The 22,578-nt window shown below is 38.1% G+C and overlaps 1 protein-coding gene across 3 annotated transcripts in view; it reads left to right on the plus strand.

The window, feature by feature from the left end:
- kremen1 (kringle containing transmembrane protein 1) overlaps positions 1–20,614 on the plus strand; it is a 62,913-nt gene extending 42,299 nt beyond the window's left edge. Inside the window, exons 3-10 of one of the 3 annotated variants that reach the window (XM_056263929.1) lie at positions 696–787; positions 12,979–13,103; positions 13,943–14,096; positions 14,182–14,291; positions 14,401–14,623; positions 16,866–17,051; positions 18,532–18,616; positions 18,919–20,614. In XM_056263929.1, coding sequence (XP_056119904.1) covers positions 696–787; positions 12,979–13,103; positions 13,943–14,096; positions 14,182–14,291; positions 14,401–14,623; positions 16,866–17,051; positions 18,532–18,616; positions 18,919–19,075 — 1,132 coding nt within the window. In that variant the 3' untranslated portion in view covers positions 19,076–20,614. Of the gene's footprint in view, positions 1–695; positions 788–12,978; positions 13,104–13,942; positions 14,097–14,181; positions 14,292–14,400; positions 14,624–16,865; positions 17,094–18,531; positions 18,617–18,918 lie in introns of all 3 variants that reach the window. The other 2 variants (XM_056263930.1, XM_056263927.1) reach the window with 2 other exon arrangements.
- The last annotated feature ends 1,964 nt before the right edge of the window (positions 20,615–22,578 follow it).

The raw sequence follows: 22,578 nt of genomic DNA on the forward strand, positions 1-22,578 counted from the left end.
TTTGAAAGTTATATTAATCTGTCTGAAAACAAAAACAGGGTTCACAAACTGTCTAAATATGTTCACCATGGTCCATTTCTGTATAATTGCATCTTAGTAATATATTGACATTTGAACTGCTGTAAAGTTGTTGTTTTTTTACATTTGTATCATTAGATATTTAAGTTCAAACTCTGTACTTACGTTTAAAAGTGTAATTCGGCAAATTCTCTTAAAAAAAAATCACGTCGTCACTGGCACGCAATGAGTTCTGGGGTAGGCAAGGCCGCTAAGTTGTATCCATCTGTTGTATCCTTTATTTCACGGGAAACGAAGGACTCATTTGGAGGCCGCATTTGAAGGAGCAATCGAATTTGGACGGCCTTCGTCGCGCCGTTGTGACACAATCGGCCTTCAAATTCGCCCTTCGAAGGATGCAGCCTCTGAATTGGGACAATTCAGAATCAGTTTTCAAACAAATCACTTGAATAAATGATTCAGTGATTCACTCATAAAGACAAGTCATTGGTCGCCACCTAATGGTGTAACGATGATTCCTGTAGAAAGACTTACTGAAATTATAGCTTGTTTCTCTAGTAACTTCTACTGTATCTATAAATAGCCTAATTTTTCAAAAGAGGAACTTGATTGTTGTTGAAGTGAACTAATTTGGTTCAAGTAGTTTGCAGTTGTAAACTAGTCTCTTTCTCGCACAGGAACCCAGATGGAGATGTCCGGCCATGGTGTTACATCGCAGATCTTGAAGACGGAATCTACTGGAAATACTGTGATATTCCGACCTGCCAAAGTAAGTGTTTAAAGTGGGGAAAATAACATCGAATCAACAATGAGCACAAGTTAAAGCAGGAACCTGGCCAAAAAACTTGAAGTTCCCATCATCTGGATTATAAAACTGATATGCAAAACCGCATTTTTGGAAAGGACTCTAATTGCTCCATCAGAAATCACACTGTCCCAGCATGCACAGATACGTTTGCGGTGCTTGTCATCACTTGACGTTTTTGCATTTTCCATCCAGAGAGTGTATAAGAGCATCTGTGTGTTGAAAGTATGTGTTTACCTCAAAGCTATAGGGTGATTAGTTTAATTATTGATGTATCTGTATTCAGTATTATTTCATATAATCAGTGCAGACTTCTCTTTCTTTCTTTCTTGGTATTAGTGAATAAGTCTTTCTGTGCATGTCTCGAGGGCATGTATGTGTGTGCATGTGCATACGAATGCAAACCCATTTTTCTGTCAGTCAGATTTGTATAATCCCACTAAGTGTGTTTTCTACTGTACTGGCAGAGAAAGAGAATGTGGGTGTGTGTGTGTGTAATCTGATATCCCCAGCTCCTCAGTTTCTTCTCACTAATCACACCACATAAACAAGAGCTGGCACACAGTATCACAGGATGGGTAGAGCATGAATACAAAACTTAACAGCTGTGACATACACCAGGAAACAATCTCAGTAGAGCTCAGTCTGAAGTTCACTTAGATTACATATTCTACAGCCATATCAATCATGACAAGTTAATGTGTAAATTAAGGCGGTCAAATTAGCATGTTAATTTAGCTCAATTAATTAGAAAGCAATTCAAGCTTAATGTACCATGTTTTGGGAAATCTGCAGCTCCAAAGTTATATTCCATATTTAAGTTGATGCAAACTATAGGGGGAAAGTATATTCAGTTCAGTTCATATGTCTTATTGTTTTATGGTCCTATAGTTCAAGTCAAATTTTTTTTAAAGAAATTGTATTTTCTATGTATTAAATATCTTGAAAAAACATCACTGTTTCTGCAAAAATATTAATCAGCACAACTTTTTTTCAACATTGATAATTAAAAAAAAAATTCTTGATTACAAATTCAGCTTATTATAATGATTTCTGCTGAAGATTGCTACAGAAAATCAGCTTTGCCATTACAGGATGGAATTACATTGTAAAATATATTAAAATAGGCATGTAGGCATGAAATACATGTAGCCTTTGTGAGCATAAGAGACTTTCAAAAACATTTAAAAAGTCTTACAGACCCCAAACTTTTGAACAGTAGTGTATTACATATATATTTTATTTGCTGAAAGATCACCATTCTGGATAACGATATTATTGACTGTACTTCCGTTCTTTCCATCCAAAGCGAGAATCTTTAGTTAAAATCTAGTTAGGATTGTTGTTTATGGCAATCCATCAATTTGATCTTTTTTTCCCCAATCACATCCACTCCTGGTTCTGTGGTGGTTTGTTAAGGCCTGCTTCTCAGTATTTTATAGCCCATCTCTGGGTTGTGGTGCGTGACTTTTTTTGTAATTTTCCTCCATCTCCATATTCACTGCCCAGTACAACTGCACTCACTGACCCATTTCCCAAAAGTGCCATACACACATTAATCTGTCTGGATGCCCAGTATCTCTGTGCCCGAGTGGAGCTAACAAAGCCCACCCAACTAATGCCCCTCTGGGCTGAGGCTGTCTTGGACGGCAGGCAAATTTAGGACAGCTTTTGTCACAGTCAGTTGTCTTCTCTGTTAGGCTCACTGCTTTGAGTCTGGTTTACCGTAAATGTGTTTGTGTGTACCGGCTTGTAACCCATCTGGTTTTTTTTTCATGTCCCAGATTTCCTTCAGCTCTCAGGGCATCGCCCATATCAAGTACAGTCCTCCGCATGCTTCTGTTTCGGCTTGGATATCATTAGATAGGTCTTGGGTCTTGGGTGGTGCCCTAAAGCCACGATGCCCACAATGTTTGGCAATGAATGGAAAGGTGATTTGTTGGACTTTTTAGCTCCAGGCAGTTGTTATGCTGTAAAATCAGAAAGCAGTCGGTGCAATTGTAGCATCACAATTGACACGCGTACATGCACCTGAGGCTGTTTCCCTATTTGTTATGTGGGATGAAAGAACAGAATTTGCCCCAATCTCCATTAGGCACGCTGTCATGTGCAAAATGACACTTATCTTTGCAGCACGTAGAGAGAGGTAGATTTTCTCCTTTGTTTGTTCTGTTTTGGTGGCGTTTTTTTTGTTTGTTCTCTGAATAACAATAACCTGTTTTAGACATCTTATCATGTTAACATTCTGCAGACTTTTTGTCTTTTTACCAACCCGCACACACACATAATTAAGTATTAGTTTATAATATCTAGAAAAGGTATGTAGAAAAGCCTTTCTGTATGTAACGGACGGACTTGATGTTTATTTATATACTGTCAGACTCAGCACTGATTCGAATCACTCAATGTGCAGATAAACTTGGGACGGTTATCATGTTTACTTTCACTTTTATAGTATGTGAATATTCAGCATGTAGGTTTAGTGCCAAATAATTGGGATGGTTAACAGTCAAGTGTGAGTCATAAGAGAACCAGCTGCATTCCTCACAGAGGAATTTATTTTCTTAAAGCGAACAACATTATCTGTTAAAGGTGCATTTTTTTGTCTTTTTAATCAATGATCATGCTCAGTTTTCAGTCACAGGTGTGTGTGTGTGTGTGTGTGTGTGTGTGTGTGTGTGATGGTTGGCTCAGGGTGATGTTTGGATTTGCTCTTTAACCTCCTGCAATAACAGATGAGAAGATTGGTCTCAGTGTCATATTTACACTGACTTACACTGACTGGCTTGAGAATCAAATCTAATAGTAATTTAAGGAACTGAATCATTCTGGGTTTGATTCCTTTTTTAATTCCGATTACATGAATGATTTTTTTTTAGTACTTTTAAAGAAGAAATATTTTGAATAAAAAAATCATACAGTAGTATTTGTACAGTAGTTTTCTTTTCGATTTTGATATTTTTAGGTCAAACCGTTCTTGTCTGTCAGTCATATAATGCAGGTCTATGGTCACTTCCTCAAAGAGCATGCACAGAGAAGTCCAAATTAAACATGATTTAATGACTCGTAAATGTAAGTACACATTGATGGCCTAAGACACAAAACGAGCGGTTTGTGTGAGAAAACGAACAGTATTTATATTGTTTTTACCTCTTGTAAACACAGCCACGTCCAAGTGATCTGAGGGCGCGGGCGCTTCGGTCTGCGCATGCTCTTTGAGGAAGTGACCATAGACCTGCATTATATGACTGACAGACGGTTTGACCTAAAAATATCAAAATTGAAACTACTGCGGAAACAAAGACACCTACATCTTGGATGCCCTTGAGGTAAGATAAAACATACCAAAAATTAATTTCAAAGTGAACTATCCCCTTTAACCAAACAAAGTACAAACGCCAAATTGCTGTTCTTTTTCCCCACTCAGCAGATGTTAATGGTCCCTCTTGTGTTTTAGGAGAAGAAAAGCAGGTGCTATTTTTGTATTTTCTTCTGTCTCTCTAAATTCTTAGGTCCTCCCGTACCTCATGACCCAGGGCAGGTCCAGCGAGGGTTGAGATGAGATCTATACAGCTCTTTTCACTGTTCATTCCTGTTGTTTCACTTTTCCAGCCTCTGAAAACACTTTAATTATTCTGTTTCTATTGAGAACGCCTCCTTCAATCTTTAATTAAGCATGCAGTCACTCCCTGAAGGGCATGGCGGTGAAAAGCATTGATCTCTGCCTCAATTGTGTCGTAACACGGCCTCCGGCACGACTAATGCAATGTGCTCGCCGGCTTACAGATGCACGGCATGGGAAAGTATGCCGTGAAGTTGCGCAGCAGTCCTCCGCTAAAGGGTCGATGGTATTGTTTGTGTTCCTTGCATGTTGTACTCCAACCGAAGATTTATTCTCAAGATGTTTGGAACGACCCCGTTGACTTGTTCCTTTGATTCTCACTTTTTCTCTCTCCCAGTGTAAATCTCAGCTGCTAAATGTATGATAGATACAAGGGTCATGGGTAAAGTGCGGCATAACGCAAACAGAAACTCAGTCAGAAACGCCTGCCTCATAAACAAAGCTACACTGTCAAATTCCCCCGAGCAGAAAATGAAAGCATATTAATAGTCTGTTTTTTGTGGAATGATCCACAACATCAACAAATTAATTTCACTCCGAAGCAGATCCAGCTGTTGTAACTGTACAAAAAAAAAAAGTTAAACCAAAACACATGTATTCTGGGCTGGATAAGTGTGTCTGTAACAGGAGGGAGCCTGCCAAAACAGGAACACAACTTTAGTATCTGAATTAATGACAGACATGTAGATCTAAAAGCAGAAAAGAGGATGAGGACTCTTGAATGATTTACCAACAAATCACCAAACCCCAGTTGCTTAATATAGTCATTTTATAGGTGTTTTACACCAAACTGTGAAGTGCAGCACTAAAACTAGATAATTGCTAGAGGTTAAAAACCCTCCTCTACCCACACTGCACTGCGAGTCCCTGAATTGCTGTTCATACAGACAGAAACCGGAAATGTGAAGTGACAATTTCAAAATAGTAATTTTAAATAAATGTTTAATTTACAAGATATTTATTTGTCAATTCATTTTAAAGGTGCTCTATGTAACTTTTCTACTAAAATGAATCCTTTTTTATTGCCTGTGTGTGAAGGGGTTGTAATCACACATTAAAATGATCCACTTGTCGAGTTTTGCTATTACCTCTGAAGGCCAGTATTCCTATTTCTATGTGAAGTCTCCGGGTCGGATTTACCGCGAAATCCATCCCATGTGACGTGCATGCGCGCTCCCGAGCCTCTCTCCTTATATACAGTCTATTGTAGACGGTCAGGGAGTTACGTCCGGTTAAAGGCGCACGTTTTTCGGCTTAGATCTCAGTCAATCTTTGATCAATATTCCCAAGACTCTAATCGTTCGTAGTGCTGGACGGGGCCTTTCGAACGAGCCCACCCCCGAGGTCCAACTCGCTCGGCTCCCCGAGTTATAGCCGTTCGAAATTGGGGGTCTCAGCGAACGGCGATCCGGTAGGGGGCATCCCCGAGGCCCGCCACTCTAGCGTTCGGGCAAGGGTTCCCCTGGGACCTCCTCCCCCGAATTTGAGCTCTCTGGGTCTTTGCGTTCCAGAGATACGAGCGATTTTCTTCTGAGATCGTGACGTCACCGGCGTCCGCAATTTTGCAGCACGCCCGATGGTTTTCTGTTAATATCTCCGCGAAAACACCACCAAAAACTATGGACCTTATATGGTTATTTTCAGCTCGACTAGATGGTCCCAACGAGCTCGGTGCTCGCCGAATCCGTCTAGTATTCGCCGAGATATTTGCGTAATAGACGGTATTGTCTCGAGTTCGAGCACGAGCGCTCTTGTAAAATTTGGTTGCAATCTGAAACATCACCACTAGAGGCCGCTAAAAGTTACATAGAGCACCTTTAAGTTATTTAATTATTTTATTTGATCTCTTTTAACTCTAGATTCCTTATTTGATATCATCAATATCATTAATATCATTGTTTCTGCATCTTCTTCACATGTGTTTTGATCAGGAGATTCAGCAGATGTGTAATAGCGCCCCCTACAGTATAACAGTGAAAACACAGAAAGCTGGAAATTTCCGTCAACGGCGGGGAAGCGTTATCTCACAAATGACGGAAATGTCCGTCAATGGCGGAGAAAGAGTAAAAAAACAAAACAGTTCTGTCAACTTAGTTAAACTCTAACAAACCACTAGTTAGACGAAATGAGCAAGACGTTCTTGTTATTGTGAGCAGTTTCACTGTTCTATATGATTTGTATCTGCCCACATGCACGAGCATAATACAAAAAACTGTGGGCATTCAAAGAGATTTTGACTAATGCATTGATACTGTCAGTCCACCAGTAACATTAAAGCACCAAGCAATAGGAACGCCTACTCTCTCCAACAATACAGCAACTGAATGACCTCCAGTAATAAAATTGCTGTCAGTGTGAGCGGCCCTTGAGAGCACTAGGTGTTGACAAGACCGTAGAAGTGTTAATGAATTTGTGTTGCAACAGCTAGAGGAATAGTCTACGTCTGTGGAATAAACCTGTTGATGTGGTGGGAGGTACTATGTGTGGGTTTGTGTATGTGGACTTCATTTTTGACAGTACATTTTTGTAATATTATAAATGTCTTTACTGTCACTTTTGGTCATTTTAATCCATCCTAGCTGAATAAAAGTAGGCCTATTCATTTCTTTCAAAGAAAAAACATTTCTGAATGGTAGTGTAGTAGAGAGTCATAACATTTATGATACTATTCATTGTTACTACATGAAAAAGAGCGAGCTGCGTATTATTAAAATTTCTGTGGAAGACCGAGAGTCATACAGGTTTTGAACAACATGGTGAACAAATGATGACAGAATAAAATGTTTTGGCTGAACTATCCCTTTAAACATTCAGAAAGACAGACTGTCTTATTAGCAATAACAAAACGTCTTTTTATTATTTCACCCCCTCTCCTCAAGTGTATCTCAGCTCTCAACTAAAAGTGTTCCTGGCAGAGTCTGCAGGGTGTGGCACAGAAACTTATGAATGTATTTTGGAAATAAGAAACACCCACAATCCTCTGCAAAAAGAAAGAGGAAAAAACGCACCGCAGATGTCATCTGAATTTATGTCTGTAATTACCTTATTTTAATAACACACAGAGAGAGAGAATGAAAGAGGGAAAGAGAGAGGCCCTCTCAGACACGCTTATCCGCTGTTTCTGCCAAATGCATTTGCCAAGATCTGCAGCGTTTGATGTTGTTGTGTTTGTTATCTGGGTGTTTCTTTCCTTCTTCCTTTTGTCAGTTTTTCTCCCTCTCTCTTTCTCTCTCCTTTTGAATGCTATTATGTCTGCCTCTGCTTCAGCGGACTTGTGACACGTCTTTCACTCTTGCGTCACCCCCATCAAGCCCTGCGATAATGAAAATATGAATTGCGAAAAGCACGGATGACTCACCACAGCTGAGATATGATGTGCAATAAAAAGCCAGAGACCATCGTTTCTGCTCTGAACAATATCGGCGGTTCTAGTGAGCTTAAGAGAATATCAGTGGTATTTACTGTAGCTGTAGAGTTTTTGAAGATGAGAGTGGAACTGTCACTCTTCAGAAGAGGGTTATTGGGGATAATTCATGAGTGCTGGTGGCCTTGTGATTAAGGATCGGGGTTGAAATTGGAAAAGTTATCGTACATGTATACAAGTACATGCTACATGTGGTTACAAAGGATACATTTATGCATTTCAATTAACATTTTCAATTAAAATTTTATTGAATAATCTGTGCGTATTTTAATTGAATAATTGATTCCTTTTTGAGTGTATTCTTTAGATGCGATTATATTAAATAATATTTATGAATATTTAGAATTTAATTTTTTATATTTTATAATTTTATTTATTTACATTTTTGTTTAAGTTTGAGTCGTTTTGTTGTGCTTTTGCCATGTTATTATTTTTTTTGACAGTTCTATTTAGCTTTTTATTTATTTTTATTTCAGTTTTAGTCATTTTAGTACTTTTAGTAAACTTATTTTATTTCAGTCAGTTGTCATTTCTAATTTTTGTTCACATTTTTTAAGTTTAAGGTTTTCATCTAATATTTAATACAATTTCAATTTATATATATTTTTTAATAGTTTAAGTTAACAATAACCACACTTTATCAAAATGAAATCGGCCCCATTTGCTTTTTTTGTAACATTCCAGCGTAGTGGCAACGATATGCTTATTAATTAATCATTGTTAATTAATAATTCAGCAAATTATATTAATTCATAGATGATACACATTGTCTTCTTCAGCTGTAGCGTCATATCTCGCACCTTCATCCGCATCTAGCTAGTCTCACGTAGCCAGACCTTCAGACTGACGGCAGAAGGTCTGGACTCCATCGCAGCTTTCATTGGTCAAGGACCGCCCATAGGCCGTCTGGCTGACATGTAAAGTAACCAATCGCAGTTTGTTTTGTTCCACGTCATGTTTATGGGCGTGAAAACGTAACGTTGATGTCCCTACAATAACAGACCGGTGTGTAAAACGCTTGGACTTATTTTAAAGAGTCTTATAAAGAGCTCTCATATAAAGAGTCCTCATTGTCACAGTTGTAAACATGATGGCTTCCTTTTTCCATGAGGGGGTTTGGCGTCGCAGCATCTTTGTTTCCAGGTGGATCATTAAAGAACAAGTCACACACGTCTTCCAGAAATCCTGTAGAATTCATCCAATCAGAAGACAACTTCGAAACTTCTGAAGTGTTTTCAATTTTGTGTGCGTGACGTCTGAGGGTGAGACTAGCATCTAGCTAACTTAGAATCTTGTGAATGTTCTCTGAACGTTCCGGAACAAGTAGTAACATTTCAAAAACGTTAGATCAACGTCCAACTAAAAAACATTCCATGAGTGATGTATAAATAACGTTTTTGTGCTGATGTTTTGAGAACATTATTAAAGACCAGATAACTTTGAACTAACATTCTACAGTATTAATGTTACTGTTAGAAGGTTTGTTTGTAACTCTGAGAGAACCAAAGTTCTGAGAACGTTCTGTAATGAGGTTTGTTGATAAGGGAAGAAAGAGGCAGGAACGGACGAAGGCAGCCCCTCACGGACGACTCCCACCACATATAAACAAAACATAACATAAATAGTCCAGGCCTGGTCCTCTCTCATCCTTCACTGTCATCGCTCCTCCTTTTATCAATCTGGAGCTCCTCCGTGAGACACTCGAGCCCGGTGTGGCGTGCAGGTGACACTCATTAGCAATCACGCAACTGTCCTGTCCTGTCCTGTCCTGCTTACCACACGTTCCTCGGTAGTTGGGGTAGCAGCTGGGTCTATGCTGACTCTGCGCTCGCAAAAACATAAAGGCTGCACTTGAGTTTCTCCAATAATCTGAAAATCCTATGATTGAAAAGAATTTACATAGGAAAAATACATTTCATTGCATTTTTAAATAATTAATCACACTAAATTAGTTTTAGCTTTACAGCTCTACTTGCAATAGGAAAAGGTCACTGCCATTTTTAGAATGAGATCGTACTCTAACGTGTTTTTCAAACTGTTACGATCTATGCCTGTAAGCTGTACATCAGGGTGAAGCGACTTTTCTTCTTTCTTTTGTCATTAGCAGATAGTTTTCCTCTAAAGTGATTTACTGTGAACTAACTCAGGTCTCTTGCTCAAGGGCACACTTGTAAATGTCATCAGAGTTCCTTGGCTGCCCCTACCGCCAATCAAACCAGCAATCTTAAAAAAAAAAAAACACTGAATAGATATTTCATCATGGGCCTGCGTAGTATCAAATATCACTGTGTTTTTGTGAGGCATTTAATAATTTTATGTATTTCAGCAGTGGAACCAGCCACATTCCCAACTGCGTTTAATTTAAGACTCCAGTTCTTTCCATGTTGAGATGCAGATGCAGGCCTGTAAAAAGTAGACGTGTGTGTGTGTGTGTGTGTGTGCATGCGTTGCATCTTTCCATTGTGAAAGTGTGTGTTTCCTGAAAGCCGTATCTGGATGCGAGCCAGTCTAAACGAGGCACATTAGCACACGTAATGCCATTGCGTTCGCCAGCCAAGCGCCTTATAAAATCTTCAAATTCCACTCTACACTTTGAAGTCGATTGTATTACTTTTAAAGCATGGATATTTGCAGTTGTTACCCATGTTCAGCACATCTTAACTGCATGAGGTACGTTCTCCAACACTCTTTTGAAGTTTTCTGAGGTAAGTTAACTAAAAAAACATGGCGTTTGCTAAAACAGCAGCTGTGCTGGTGAAAGAGATGTGTCCTTTTTCGTGCAGCGGGATGCAAACCCGGTGCGTGATGAGAGGTAAAGGACAGATAAATTGATGGTAAAGTACAATCACTCTGTCAGAAGCAGAAGATCTGCGGTCTTTAATCTTGCATGAGCCCTGGAGAGCAGAATGTCCTGCTTTCAAGTTCAGAGCTATTGCCATTGAAGTGGCAAAGGAACGGCCAAGAGAAATACTCTCTTTTTCCCCCTCTTCCCTAGGCATCCGAGAGTGAAAAATTAGTTTCTGTTCTCTGTAAAAGCATATCAGTGTAATTAAGGCTTTTGTCCTCTATCTAACGATCATAATTACATGCAGTCTTCCATTTAATTTCCACCCAGAAATTCCTCGCTGGCAGCGATGGATCATCTTCAGATCCAGTCCACTAAACAGGCCCGTGTTTGACTCAACTCCGCTCGTGTGCACATTGTTCCAGATTTATGAGGGGGAGGAACACGCTGCACTGCAGTTTGTGGTGGTTTTTTACACTCTGATTAATAAGAGGAACAGACTGTGGATTATATTGTACATGTCTGTGTTTAGACAAGCAGGAAAGTTGTAGGGTTTGCACAGTCTTTGTCTGTTCAACTCGACTTATGCTTCATATTATAGCTAACATTTATGTTATGGTCATTTTGAATATTATATTTGCATACAAAGGAAAACTGATTTTTTTTTCTATTATGAAATTAGCCTAATCAGTCTTCATTGAAAGAGTCAATTTTGTATTATGCGACACAATCCGTCAAACAGAACATATTACGTCGTGACGTCGTGCGCGTGACATCGCCAGATGGTGTAAAATGGTCATGTCTTTGGATCAAGAAATTGTAACAAACTATTTTTTTTAATAAATATTTAATAGTATGTCCTCCTTAAATAGTGTATTTATTAGTTGATATTGCCTTTAATAATTACTTTGTTTGTTTATTTTCAGCAAACCCACTCGAGATCTGTTTATATGGAGATTAATTTTACAGTCACAATCTGTTGTGTAGTAATCTGTGTGTGTTTTGACTGACTGCATAAACTTCATTATCAAACTTTTCCTGCTGTAATTTCACTGTTCATCAAACAGCATGAAATATTTCAGTAAAACACTTCCACACAGACACAGAGAAACAGAATGTGTGTGTGTGTGTGTGTGTGTGGCCTGAGTTGGCCCCCATGTGTATATCCCTTTGAAAACAAAACTTTTCATTGTATCCAGCGAGCGGAACAAGGCCTGTGCAAGTGCTGACGTGCTGAGATGTGTTCTTGGAGAGTTCTGGAGTGTCTGAGAGGGTTATTTGAATCCTTATCACCAGTCTGCAATCAAACCTTTCACTATTTATCCTACACTGTCATCTAAATGGTTCTGTAAAACTCTTCAGATAGAACAGATACACTTACGTTCACACAAACAAATCCCAATCATCCATTCATTTCTTGCATAAAAGGCATGTAACATTATGTGTGTGCTGAATTCCTCTGAATGGTTGCTGGGTGCTCTGAATGGTTTTAGCACTTTGCTATGAAGTTTCTGGCTGGTTGCTATTAGGGATGGGCGATAAAGAATATCATATTGAGATTGCGATGAAATTTACATCGATAACGATAATAAGCTCTGGATATTTTCACTGGATATGGATTAATCTAACAGCCTATCATTCTCAAGGTCTGACAAATATGTGGAAAGCATTACTTTCCCATTAATGGTAGATGGATATCATGATAAATATCGATAATGCATGAAATGGAAAACAACAATATAATAATATTTTGCCCTAGTTGCTATATATCCTTGCACTCCGAGCCCAAAGTCTTTCCATGCCAAAAAAAAAAAAAAAACTACCAAAAATTGCCTCAACTGACCTTGCTGGTTTAAGATTGGGTTTGCGAGCTGATTTCTAGTTGTTTCATAGATAAAGCACACACACTTAATGGCACCAACATGGGCTTTCAGACATTTTCTCTCTGCCTCTCTTTTTCTTTCTGACCTCTGTGTTCTCTCACCCTGAGATCTCATTCAGTTTATAATTAACAAACCCCCCAGAATCCATCTGTGCATTCCCTTAGGATGAGGTTTAGTCGCATACGGCAGTCTTCGTTCTCACACTGTTTGGGCCATGCGTGCTGTTTTAATCATAGTTCATAAAACACCTCAGTCTTTAAGACACGTTTCCAGACGATTTACCGGCAGAAGGAAGTTAATGATTTGCAAGTGTGTCTGTTATTGCATTTAATAGCGGCTGATGTTTCTAAATTTCGACATGGGCATAAGGCCATGGCCATGTCATGTTTTCCAGTGATTTTTTTTAAATATGTTTACATTTTTTGTATCTTTCTCTTTCAGTGCCTGGTAATCTGGGCTGTTTTAAGGACAGCGGCGATCCAACACCTCTATCCGGAGGCTACCAGACCTCCAACAAACTCACCATTCAGAACTGCATCAGCTTCTGCCGTAACCAAAGATACAAGGTACCAATTTCACCATGGGACATGCATACAATAGAAAGTGATAGAACAGACCGATGCCACATTTAAAGCGTTTTGTTTGGGAGACGTCTTCCACCTCGCCATATAATTATTATCACTATGTTTTGGCACATTAATACAGAATCATGTGTTGTCACGTGTACATATATTGGTTCCTTCACAAAAGCAATGAATGTGGCTTGTCCAGTTAGATTTTATAGCTAAAATTATGCATTCTTTTATAAAACACGTTACCTCTTTATGGAGGAATTTTACAAACAAGTATGGGTCACATTTCATCCCAAAATCAGAACCAGAAATTTTATTTAGCATAAAGTTTTAATGCATGCTAGCTAAATGCATATATATATATATATATATATATATATATATAAATTAAGCTTTATTTATTTTGTAATTCACATTATTCTTAATGGTGATTCTAATTAGATTTACATTAATATAATACATCTTTACTACATTAAAAATAAAAAATATATAGTACAAATGTACAGTACATCCAAGATTGCTACCCAATTATATAAATACTATACCCAATTATATAAATATATATATATATATACTTAAAATATACTTAAAATTACTTACATGACCTTTTCTATACAATTGTGATTTTAAGCAATTTTTCCACAGTTAATGAAAAAAAGAAAAGAGAAGAAAAAAAGAATCAATATTTGTCCAAGATGTAATCATGTGCATCTGCTTGTGTGGGATGAAATCAATAATATATATTGTATTTTGCTGGCTTTTTCTGATTGCCTGCACCCTTGGATTGTCCAGGCATTAGAGAATTATGATCATTTGTGAATACTTTTTTCCAGCTCGCCGGTATGGAATCAGGCTATGCTTGTTTCTGTGGCAACGACCTTGATTATCATCGTCACGGTGATGCTCCGAGCACAGAGTGCAACCATGTGTGTTTTGGAGACCACACCCAGCCATGTGGAGGCGACGGACGTGTCATTGTCTTCGACAGTAAGTTTTCACAGTCTCATTACCTGTGCAAAGCACTCGGACTATAAGTTAAGGAAAAAATTAAGCTCTCACTTTTCTCCTATAGCAAAAGTAGGCGCTTGTGGAGGAAACTACTCATCGCCCTCTGCAGTAATCTACTCTCCTGACTTCCCAGACAAATACAGACCTGGCAGGGTCTGCTACTGGACCATTCAGGTATAATCTTTTAATATGCTAATGGAGAGAGAGCCTGCTAGAGCCAAAACACATAATATGTATCTGGCATACTGACAGCTGTCTTATCTTTGTCATGTTGCTCTTCCAGGTTCCAGGTGCTTCCGTTCTTCTGTTCAACTTTACTTTCTTCAATATCGTGGACCAGACTGATATGGTGGAACTGTTGGATGGAAACTCCAATCGGGTGGTGGCACGATTCGATGGCCGCAATCCACCGCGGGACATCGTGAACATCACCGCAGACTTTGTCATTTTGTATTTTTTCTCAGATAGGACAAATGAGGCCCAGGGATTTTCTGTTCTTTATCATGGTGAGGATTTCTTTTGATTTATATTTATTTGGAAACATTTGACTGATTTATATAATCATATCACTGCAAATGTTACAAAAAAAGTGTGTGAAATTAAATTCTACATACATATATTCTAAAAGTTTGAAGTCAGTAAGATTTTTTATTTTATTTTATTTTGCACTTTTTTCCCCCCATCGGTAACACTTTACAATAATTTAACATGAACTAAGAATGAACAATACTTCTACAGAATTTATTATTTTTAATTAATGTTAATTTCAACATTTACTAATCATCAAATCAAAATACAAAAATACTCAAATCAAATGTTGTATTTGTTAACATTAGTTAATGCACTGTGAACTAACAATGAACGACTGTGCTTTTATTAACTAACATTAACAAAGATTAATAAATACTGTAATTAATGTGTTGCTCATTGTTAGTTCATGTTAGTTAATACATTAACTAATGTTAAATTATCTTTATTGTAAAGTGTTACCTTTTTATCAATACTTCTATTCAGCAAATGCATTAAATTGATCCAAAATAACAGTAAAGACATTTATAATGTTACAAAATATTTATATTTCAAATAAATGCTGTTCTTTTCACTTTCTATTCCTCAAAATATCCTGAAAAAATGTATCACAGTTTTCACAAAACTAGCACAAATGTTTTCAATAGTGATAATAGTAAGTAATGCTTCTTGAGCTATACATCAGCATATTAGAATGATTTCTGAAGGATCATGTGACACTGAAGACTGGAGTAATGATGCTGAAAATTCAGCTTTGACGTCACAGGAATAAATTACATTTTTAAATATATTAAATACATTTTATTTTAATATATTGTTAAAAAATACACACACACACACATATTATATTTTTTACCTTTACAACTGCGTACAGTTCATTTTAAAGAATTGTTCTCAATATTACTGTTTTTATTGTATTTTTGATCAAATAAATGCAGCCTTAGTGAGTATTAGAGACTTAAAAAAATATATATATATAAATACTTTTTAAGTCTTTTGTCTTTTTAAAGACCCACTCCGATGAAAATAATGTTTTTCTAGGTGTTAACATGTTCTTGTGGCATTTTTCTGATGTTAGAGGACATATCTTGAGAAAAATAAGCTCAAAGTTGTATTTCTGAGTATTTCTACATTCAAATGGCTGTGAATCAGTAGCAGACGCTAAAATGCCGGCTAAAATAGACTGGAGTTGTGACGTAGTAACTCCACTGGGCGTCTCCACACGCGACCTCTTGGAGTGAAATAATGATCGGTGATAACTTTGATTAACTTCGGATAATAATAATTAACGTGTATATAATACTGTTGCCCCACCGGTATTGGGGATGTAAGCTAGCGGGAGAGACAGAGCTCTCAGCAACGGGCAGGGGGAGGGTCGTCTCCGTGCCAACGGCTCCGCCCACAACGCAGAGGCGAATTGCTAATGAGCTACTGCCGCTCTGCTGAAGCGAAGTCCCAGAAAACGGCACAGGTTTTGTGATTTTGGCTAAAAATGGCATAATCATAATTTAAAGACCACTGAGAATGTTTAAAAATAGCTCAAAATATGATCGGAGTGGGACTTTAAGTCTTTAATACTATAAGTCTTTTGATTAGTGTATTTTGTTGAATTTGACGACACATACAGTAAATGTACTCATAGCTAAGAGACACAAACTAAAAACAACATAACTCTAAAATTACGCATCATATGATGTTACTAAACACGCTCTGCTGTTTTTATGACTTTAAAATAGTAATATAAAAAGAATGAAATAGAAACCAAATGTGTGTAAGCAGCACTCTCTGGATGCTTTTTTGTCATATCTATACAATTTTCAGACACGCTGTCACTTTCTGTTGTGTTGTTTTGGGAGGCAGAGTTCAATAACCACAATCTGAGGAAGAATAAAAGCTGGGAAGTATGAAATGGAAAAAGGTTTTTCTGAAAGAAAAGGTCAGCGAAGCAAATTGGCTTTCACTATTCACAGGGCCCTTTTCCCCTGCAGGCAGAGTTTTGATTCAAACACCACATACTGCGTTTATATCTGCGTCCACAACGCTGAAAGAGAGACGTGATGTTTTTTTGAAAGAGCTTTGAAATCTCTCTCCGTAATGTCCGGGGGGACGTCAATGGAAACGTTATGAATTTTAATCAGATGATCAGCATATCTTAACAAGGAGTTTTTGGGTTCCTGTTTGTTTTTTATTGGCTGATTACCACATATGAACTCCCCACAGCTTTAAGCAATCAAGGAGTCAGACCTGTGGAAGAGGATGACGATGGTGATGAAGAGGACACCAGTACAGTGCGGCCTGGTACGGGAAGCACTACAGCAAAATCAAATACCAGTCAGAGTGGAAAATCCTCGCTCCTGTACTCACATCAATCACATGTAATCACATCAAGTCCTGCAAACATGCCAGGTCAGTGGCCTGGACCGGGTCGGACCACAGGCCACAGCACCAGTATGTGTCCAGTTCTCTTCATTTTGCTTCAGTTCTGCTACTTTCCTCACTTTTTTATACTAAATATAAGAAATATAGCCCGATAGCCTGGTGAGATTACGTAACAATTTAGCTGGATACTGTATTAAAAAAAAAAAAAAAACAAAAAAAAAAAACAGGCGATGTATCACCTTAACCTTACTACAGTTTACCATGGTAACTATCCTTTCTGCCCAAATGCCTAAAAATGATATCCCTGTACAGTTCAGATTCAATATATATCTTGATATTTATGTATTTGCTCAGTAATTTGTTTGCAAGTATATTGGACATTTATTTAATAAACTAATCTAGTTAAAAAAATATATACTCCAATATTACCATACATAGTAAAACATAGCACTAATAATAATAAGAAATGTTACTTGAGCACCAAATCAGCAAATTAGAATGATTTCTGAAGGATCATGTGACACTAAAGAAAATACAGCTTTGACATCACAGGAATAAATTACATTTTAAAGTAATTTTAAATTGTAATAATATTTCACAATATTGCTGTTTTACCCGTATTTTTAATCAAATAAATTGTGAGCATAAGAGACTTTTAAAAAATCTTACTGATCTCAAGCTTTTCAACAGTAGAATTTATTGGATTAAATCTTTTTTAAAGTTAAAGCCACAGAACAACTTCTGAGTTCCCTAAACATTATCTTTAAAATTTGAAAATTTCTGATTTAAACTTTAGTAGCAAAAATGTTTTGCTACTAAAGTTTAAATCAGAAATGCTTTAAAACATATTAAAGATAGCAAAACTAGTCTAATAACACAGTGTTTAGGGAACCTACTGGCCATGTATAAAGTGCATTAAAATCATCACAATATTAACAATGTTGCTTCACAAAATTTCCAGGAAAGCCATCAATAAGAAAAACCACATGGGAAACGTGTTTTGCACATGGGAAATGTGTGCTTTTGGAACATTTTTGTGTGAATCCAATGTAAATTCCCCTGTGAAACACATGAGATCACATGTGAAACACATGTTGAACACATGAAATTAATGTGGGTTTTCCATAAGGGGTATATTGAATATTAATAACTACATTTAGTGTTACTATAATATACTGTGGTAACATTAGCCACGACTGTTAAAAGATAAATTTAACAAAAAGACTGTGAAAGCTTCCTTGGGAGATCCCACATTAATATATTATGATATTAAAGTTGTAACTTTACTGTAATGTTGGAGCTGGCGAAAATGGTTATCATGTTAATTCTTTTTATTGTTAGCTTTCAAATTTTAGCTGTTAGCTCTGTGCTTTACATTTCTAAAGCTAGCCACTCTTTATACTAGTACTTGAGTTTTCCTAGTGATAGCCTTCCCCTTTAGTAACTGTAATTATGAGGCTGCATTAGTTTTACTGTCTGTCACTAATAAACATGTCATGTGTTACAGTGTGGACCATCTACGCATTAGCTGCTCTGCTAACGCTAACAGTCATAGCCATGGTAGCTAAGCTGCTCCTGCATCTTACTGTAAAGTAAGTACCTATGCTACAAACTAAATATATTTTATAAAGTTTTTCGATTTGAGATGCCACTATTAAGCATGAGATGAAGAATTGTGATGAAATAGACTAGCTTACAGAAGGTTTTATTGCAGGTGCAAGGAAGTCGTGCAGGTTTATCACTGCACTGTTGTCAGATTTACAGAGTCTATTTTGCTCATAATGGATGTTTGCCTGCACAATTTACATGTCATTTGATTTTTACCAGGCATATTGCAGCGCATAAAAGACTGATGTGAATCAATCGTCTTTTTGTGTTTGTCGCCCCCTCTCAGATCCCCATCCATCCCGTCAATCAGCGGGTCAGATTCGTGTGCGCAGAGCACTACGTCTGAACCCTGGATCATCTTCTACAGACCTTCCACCATCTCTCTGTTTAAGAAGAAACTCAAGAACCACCATGGAGACCTCAGCCCTCTCGTGGGAAACTAACCTCAACGCCTCTGACCTCTACGGCTGCTTTAGCCCCCTAAAAGATGCACACACTGTACGCAATGCTGGTCTTCTGCTGCTGGGCGTTGAAAAGGGATCCGACCGGTCCCTACTTCACTTCAAATGACCAGCGCAGGGCCCAGTCTAAACGTGCCGATCGGTTGTTGGTAAGAAACAAATAAACTGCGCAAAATGAGCTGGCCAATGCGCTTACTCTCAATTTGCATCTCAACAAATCATGTGACAGGTGCACAAATAAACCAAGCGATTTGATTAGCAAAGGAGCGCTGGAATGTTTCTGTTGCCACAGACCAAAACGAACAAATGACCAATGGCGAAAAAAATGGATAAAGTGGCCCAGCTGTTTCTTTCTCTGCTTTCACAGAAGTGATCAACCGATAAGCGTCCGCATTAAAGAAAGCGTGAGACTCCATGTGGAGCACACTGAAAGACAAAACCACTTACATAACCAAAAAAAAAAAGAAAAGAAAAAAAAATCCACGGAGCCCCTCTGGAGAGAGATACGATTCTGCTTCACTCGCTCTTTAACCTCTAATGTAGGTCACCTGTTGTTGAGGAGGACAGAACTCCTTTCTTCAGATGTAAGAGAGCTGGCTGAACCGGCGGAGGATTGATGTCACAATCATGTCGAGAGCAATTCAGACTCAAAGTGAACAACAACAAAAAAAGAGAGAGAGAGAGAGAGAGAATCGACGAGATGGACTGCGGAGGACCAAAGCCTGAAATTACTACAAGTTGGGCAATGTTCAAAACGAGCTGTAGTTGAGACATCCCTATGGACCTCGCTTTCGTCTCTCGTCGTTTGTGTTGGGTTTTGATCTTTCTGCATTGCCTTTAAGTGCCTTCAGGACTGAAAAAAACTCTTTTCTTTCTTTTAAGCTGTCATAATGTCTCTATGATGTAAAAGCATTGATCCTTTGGAGCATTGAATTGCAAATGAGAATAAGCACTAAGGGAGTGTTTTTTTCTTTTTTCTTGGGGATTCTCAAGATAAATGTAGTCCTGTGGGTGTCATTGGGGCATATTATTCTTGTCAGGTTTTCGACTTGAGCAAGAGAATCATTGTGATGAACATTGTGTAATTCTATGTGGGAACAATCGAACGTCATCCCCTTTCATTTCACTCCCCAACAGAGGCTGTGGTGAAATTCTTCCAAAACAATTTGCTCTTTCTCCCCCTTCACCACAACTCGAGCTCTCACATTCTGAAGCACTTTTCCAGCCAGCCAAAAACCATGCGGATCACTGCACTGCTAGCTGCGAGGATTGCAAAGGAACGCGCAAACCGGTTAAAGGGTTGGTTCACCCAAAAGTGAACATTCTGTCAGCATTTACTCACCCTCATGTCGTTCCAAACCTGTATAACGTTCTTAGAACACAAAAGAAGATATTTTCAGCGAATGTTTCAATTGTTTTTGTCCAAGTCAGTGGGATCCAAAAAAACATTGGGCCTCATTAATGATTTTTTTTTGTGTGGAAATTGGGCATAAAGCAAAAGTGTTTTTTTTTTTTATGTTAGTTGGTATGAAAAAAAACGTACACCTGCTCCCAACCACATGTAGCCTGGTTAAAACCAGAGCATTCTCAGTTGTAACTGAGTTATGGTCTGGCAAAGCGTCATAGACAAATCATTTCCAGAGGGGCGTCACCAACGGACGTCGCGGATAGACCTAAAACCAATCAGAGCGATGAAGGAGATGATGTATGCAGAGCGGCGGAGAAACATTGTGAAACACTCCGAGTGTTGTTCTTTGCTCGGTTTTTAACAAAAAGGAAACGTTCAAATCGCTTAAAACAGACGCGATAGCTGATTCGAACGAGTGATGTTCGACGGCGGCATCCATCTTTGTAAAGTAGGCTACAAAATCTGCTTTCGTCATCGCGTAAAGCCGACCCCAACGTTTCTGATTGGTGCCTCGATTTCGACGGATTGGAAATGGGCTTGAATCAGCTCTTTGCTAGACTAACTTTCAGAGCAAATCTAAATTTGCCGGAAGTTGTCTGGGTTTTCCCAGGCTAAACCACATGTACATGGTGCGTAAAACATCCAGATGTTAACATTAGTTAAATGTGGAAATAAGTGTAATATATAAAACAAATTATTGAAAGTGGTTGTGTAATCCATTTTCTTTTATTATTATTATAGATTACACCAATAGTATTTGCCTGCACGTTTTACATTTTCATGTAATAATTCATTTTAGTTAAAATGTGTTCGTGCATCCCTTTTTACAAATGATTGTTTAGCGATGCGTTTGTGAATTCGGTCCATTTTACTTACAAATTACTCTGAATTTACTCGTACATTTTCTAAAATTTCATGAACGAGGCCCAGTGTTCTCAAATGACTTTCAATGTATGGACAAAAAAGTATATGAAAACAGAAATGTCATTTTTGAGTAAACTATCCTGTTGTGTTTTCATGACATTTAGCTTGCGGTTTACAGCACTTGCACAGCCATCAGTCACAGGTCAACCATTGTGTACTTAGTGCTGTGAGTAGTACTTAATGTAAGTTTTAGTGAGATTGTAAAGGCCCTTCATTCAGAAATCCCTTTGAGAACATTCAGTATATAATCTGACACATGGGGGAGCAGCATTGCATTTTTTGTGGGCATGTCACTAATGCTGTACCAACAAAAACGAATGAACAAAATCACTACATATTGCACTTTATTACCGAAGTACTTATCTTGTGTAATGTTTTAGGGGCAACCTTTTTAAAACTATGATTATATCACAACTTGCATCTTTTGAAAACCAATACCTTGTATAAGAAAACTAATCTGTAATAAGACCTCAGTTAAGCAAGCCACCCACCCAATTCAAGTGCAAAGATCTCGCTTTACCTCAATATCAGTGTGTTTGTCGGCACTGTTAATTAATGCATACTTCATCATAACCTTAGCTCTCCAGTGCCTGAGGCTGCCCATGCATACTAAAGTGTCACCGGTCACAGAAGAGAGAGAGGAGAGAGAGAGAGGAGAGAGAGAGGAGAGAGGAGAGAGAGAGGAGAGAGAGAGGAGAGAGAGGAGAGAGAGAGAGAGAGAGAGAGAGAGAGAGAGAAGAGAGGAGAGAGAGAGAGAGTGAGAGAGAGAGAGAGAGAGAGAGAGAGAGAGAGAGAGAGAGAGAGAGAGAGAGAGAGAGAGAGAGAGAGAGACAAACCCAAAGTGACAGGTTAAATCCAACAAGGTCATATTCATCTGGAAAGGCTGGTGAATAATGCAGAAACCAGGCATCCATTTAGATCAGAAAGCGAACGCCGTGACACTTTTAGCACTGGAAAAAAAGTGTCATATCCTTCTGTGGTTTATCACAATGTCACTGGGCCTTCCTTCTGAGAAACCAAGATAGGAATACCTACAATTTTGGGAAAGGGTGCTTCCAGGGATAATAAAAAAAGATGTTGTTTTCATGGAATTGTAAATAAAATAGTGAGAATTTTTATTTATACCATAAATTATTGTTATTTTGGATGTAAA

This window comes from Rhinichthys klamathensis, unplaced genomic scaffold, assembly GCF_029890125.1.
Source record: "Rhinichthys klamathensis goyatoka isolate OS25496 unplaced genomic scaffold, OSU_Roscu_1.1 h1tg000210l_1, whole genome shotgun sequence".
NCBI classification, from domain to species: domain Eukaryota; kingdom Metazoa; phylum Chordata; class Actinopteri; order Cypriniformes; family Leuciscidae; genus Rhinichthys; species Rhinichthys klamathensis.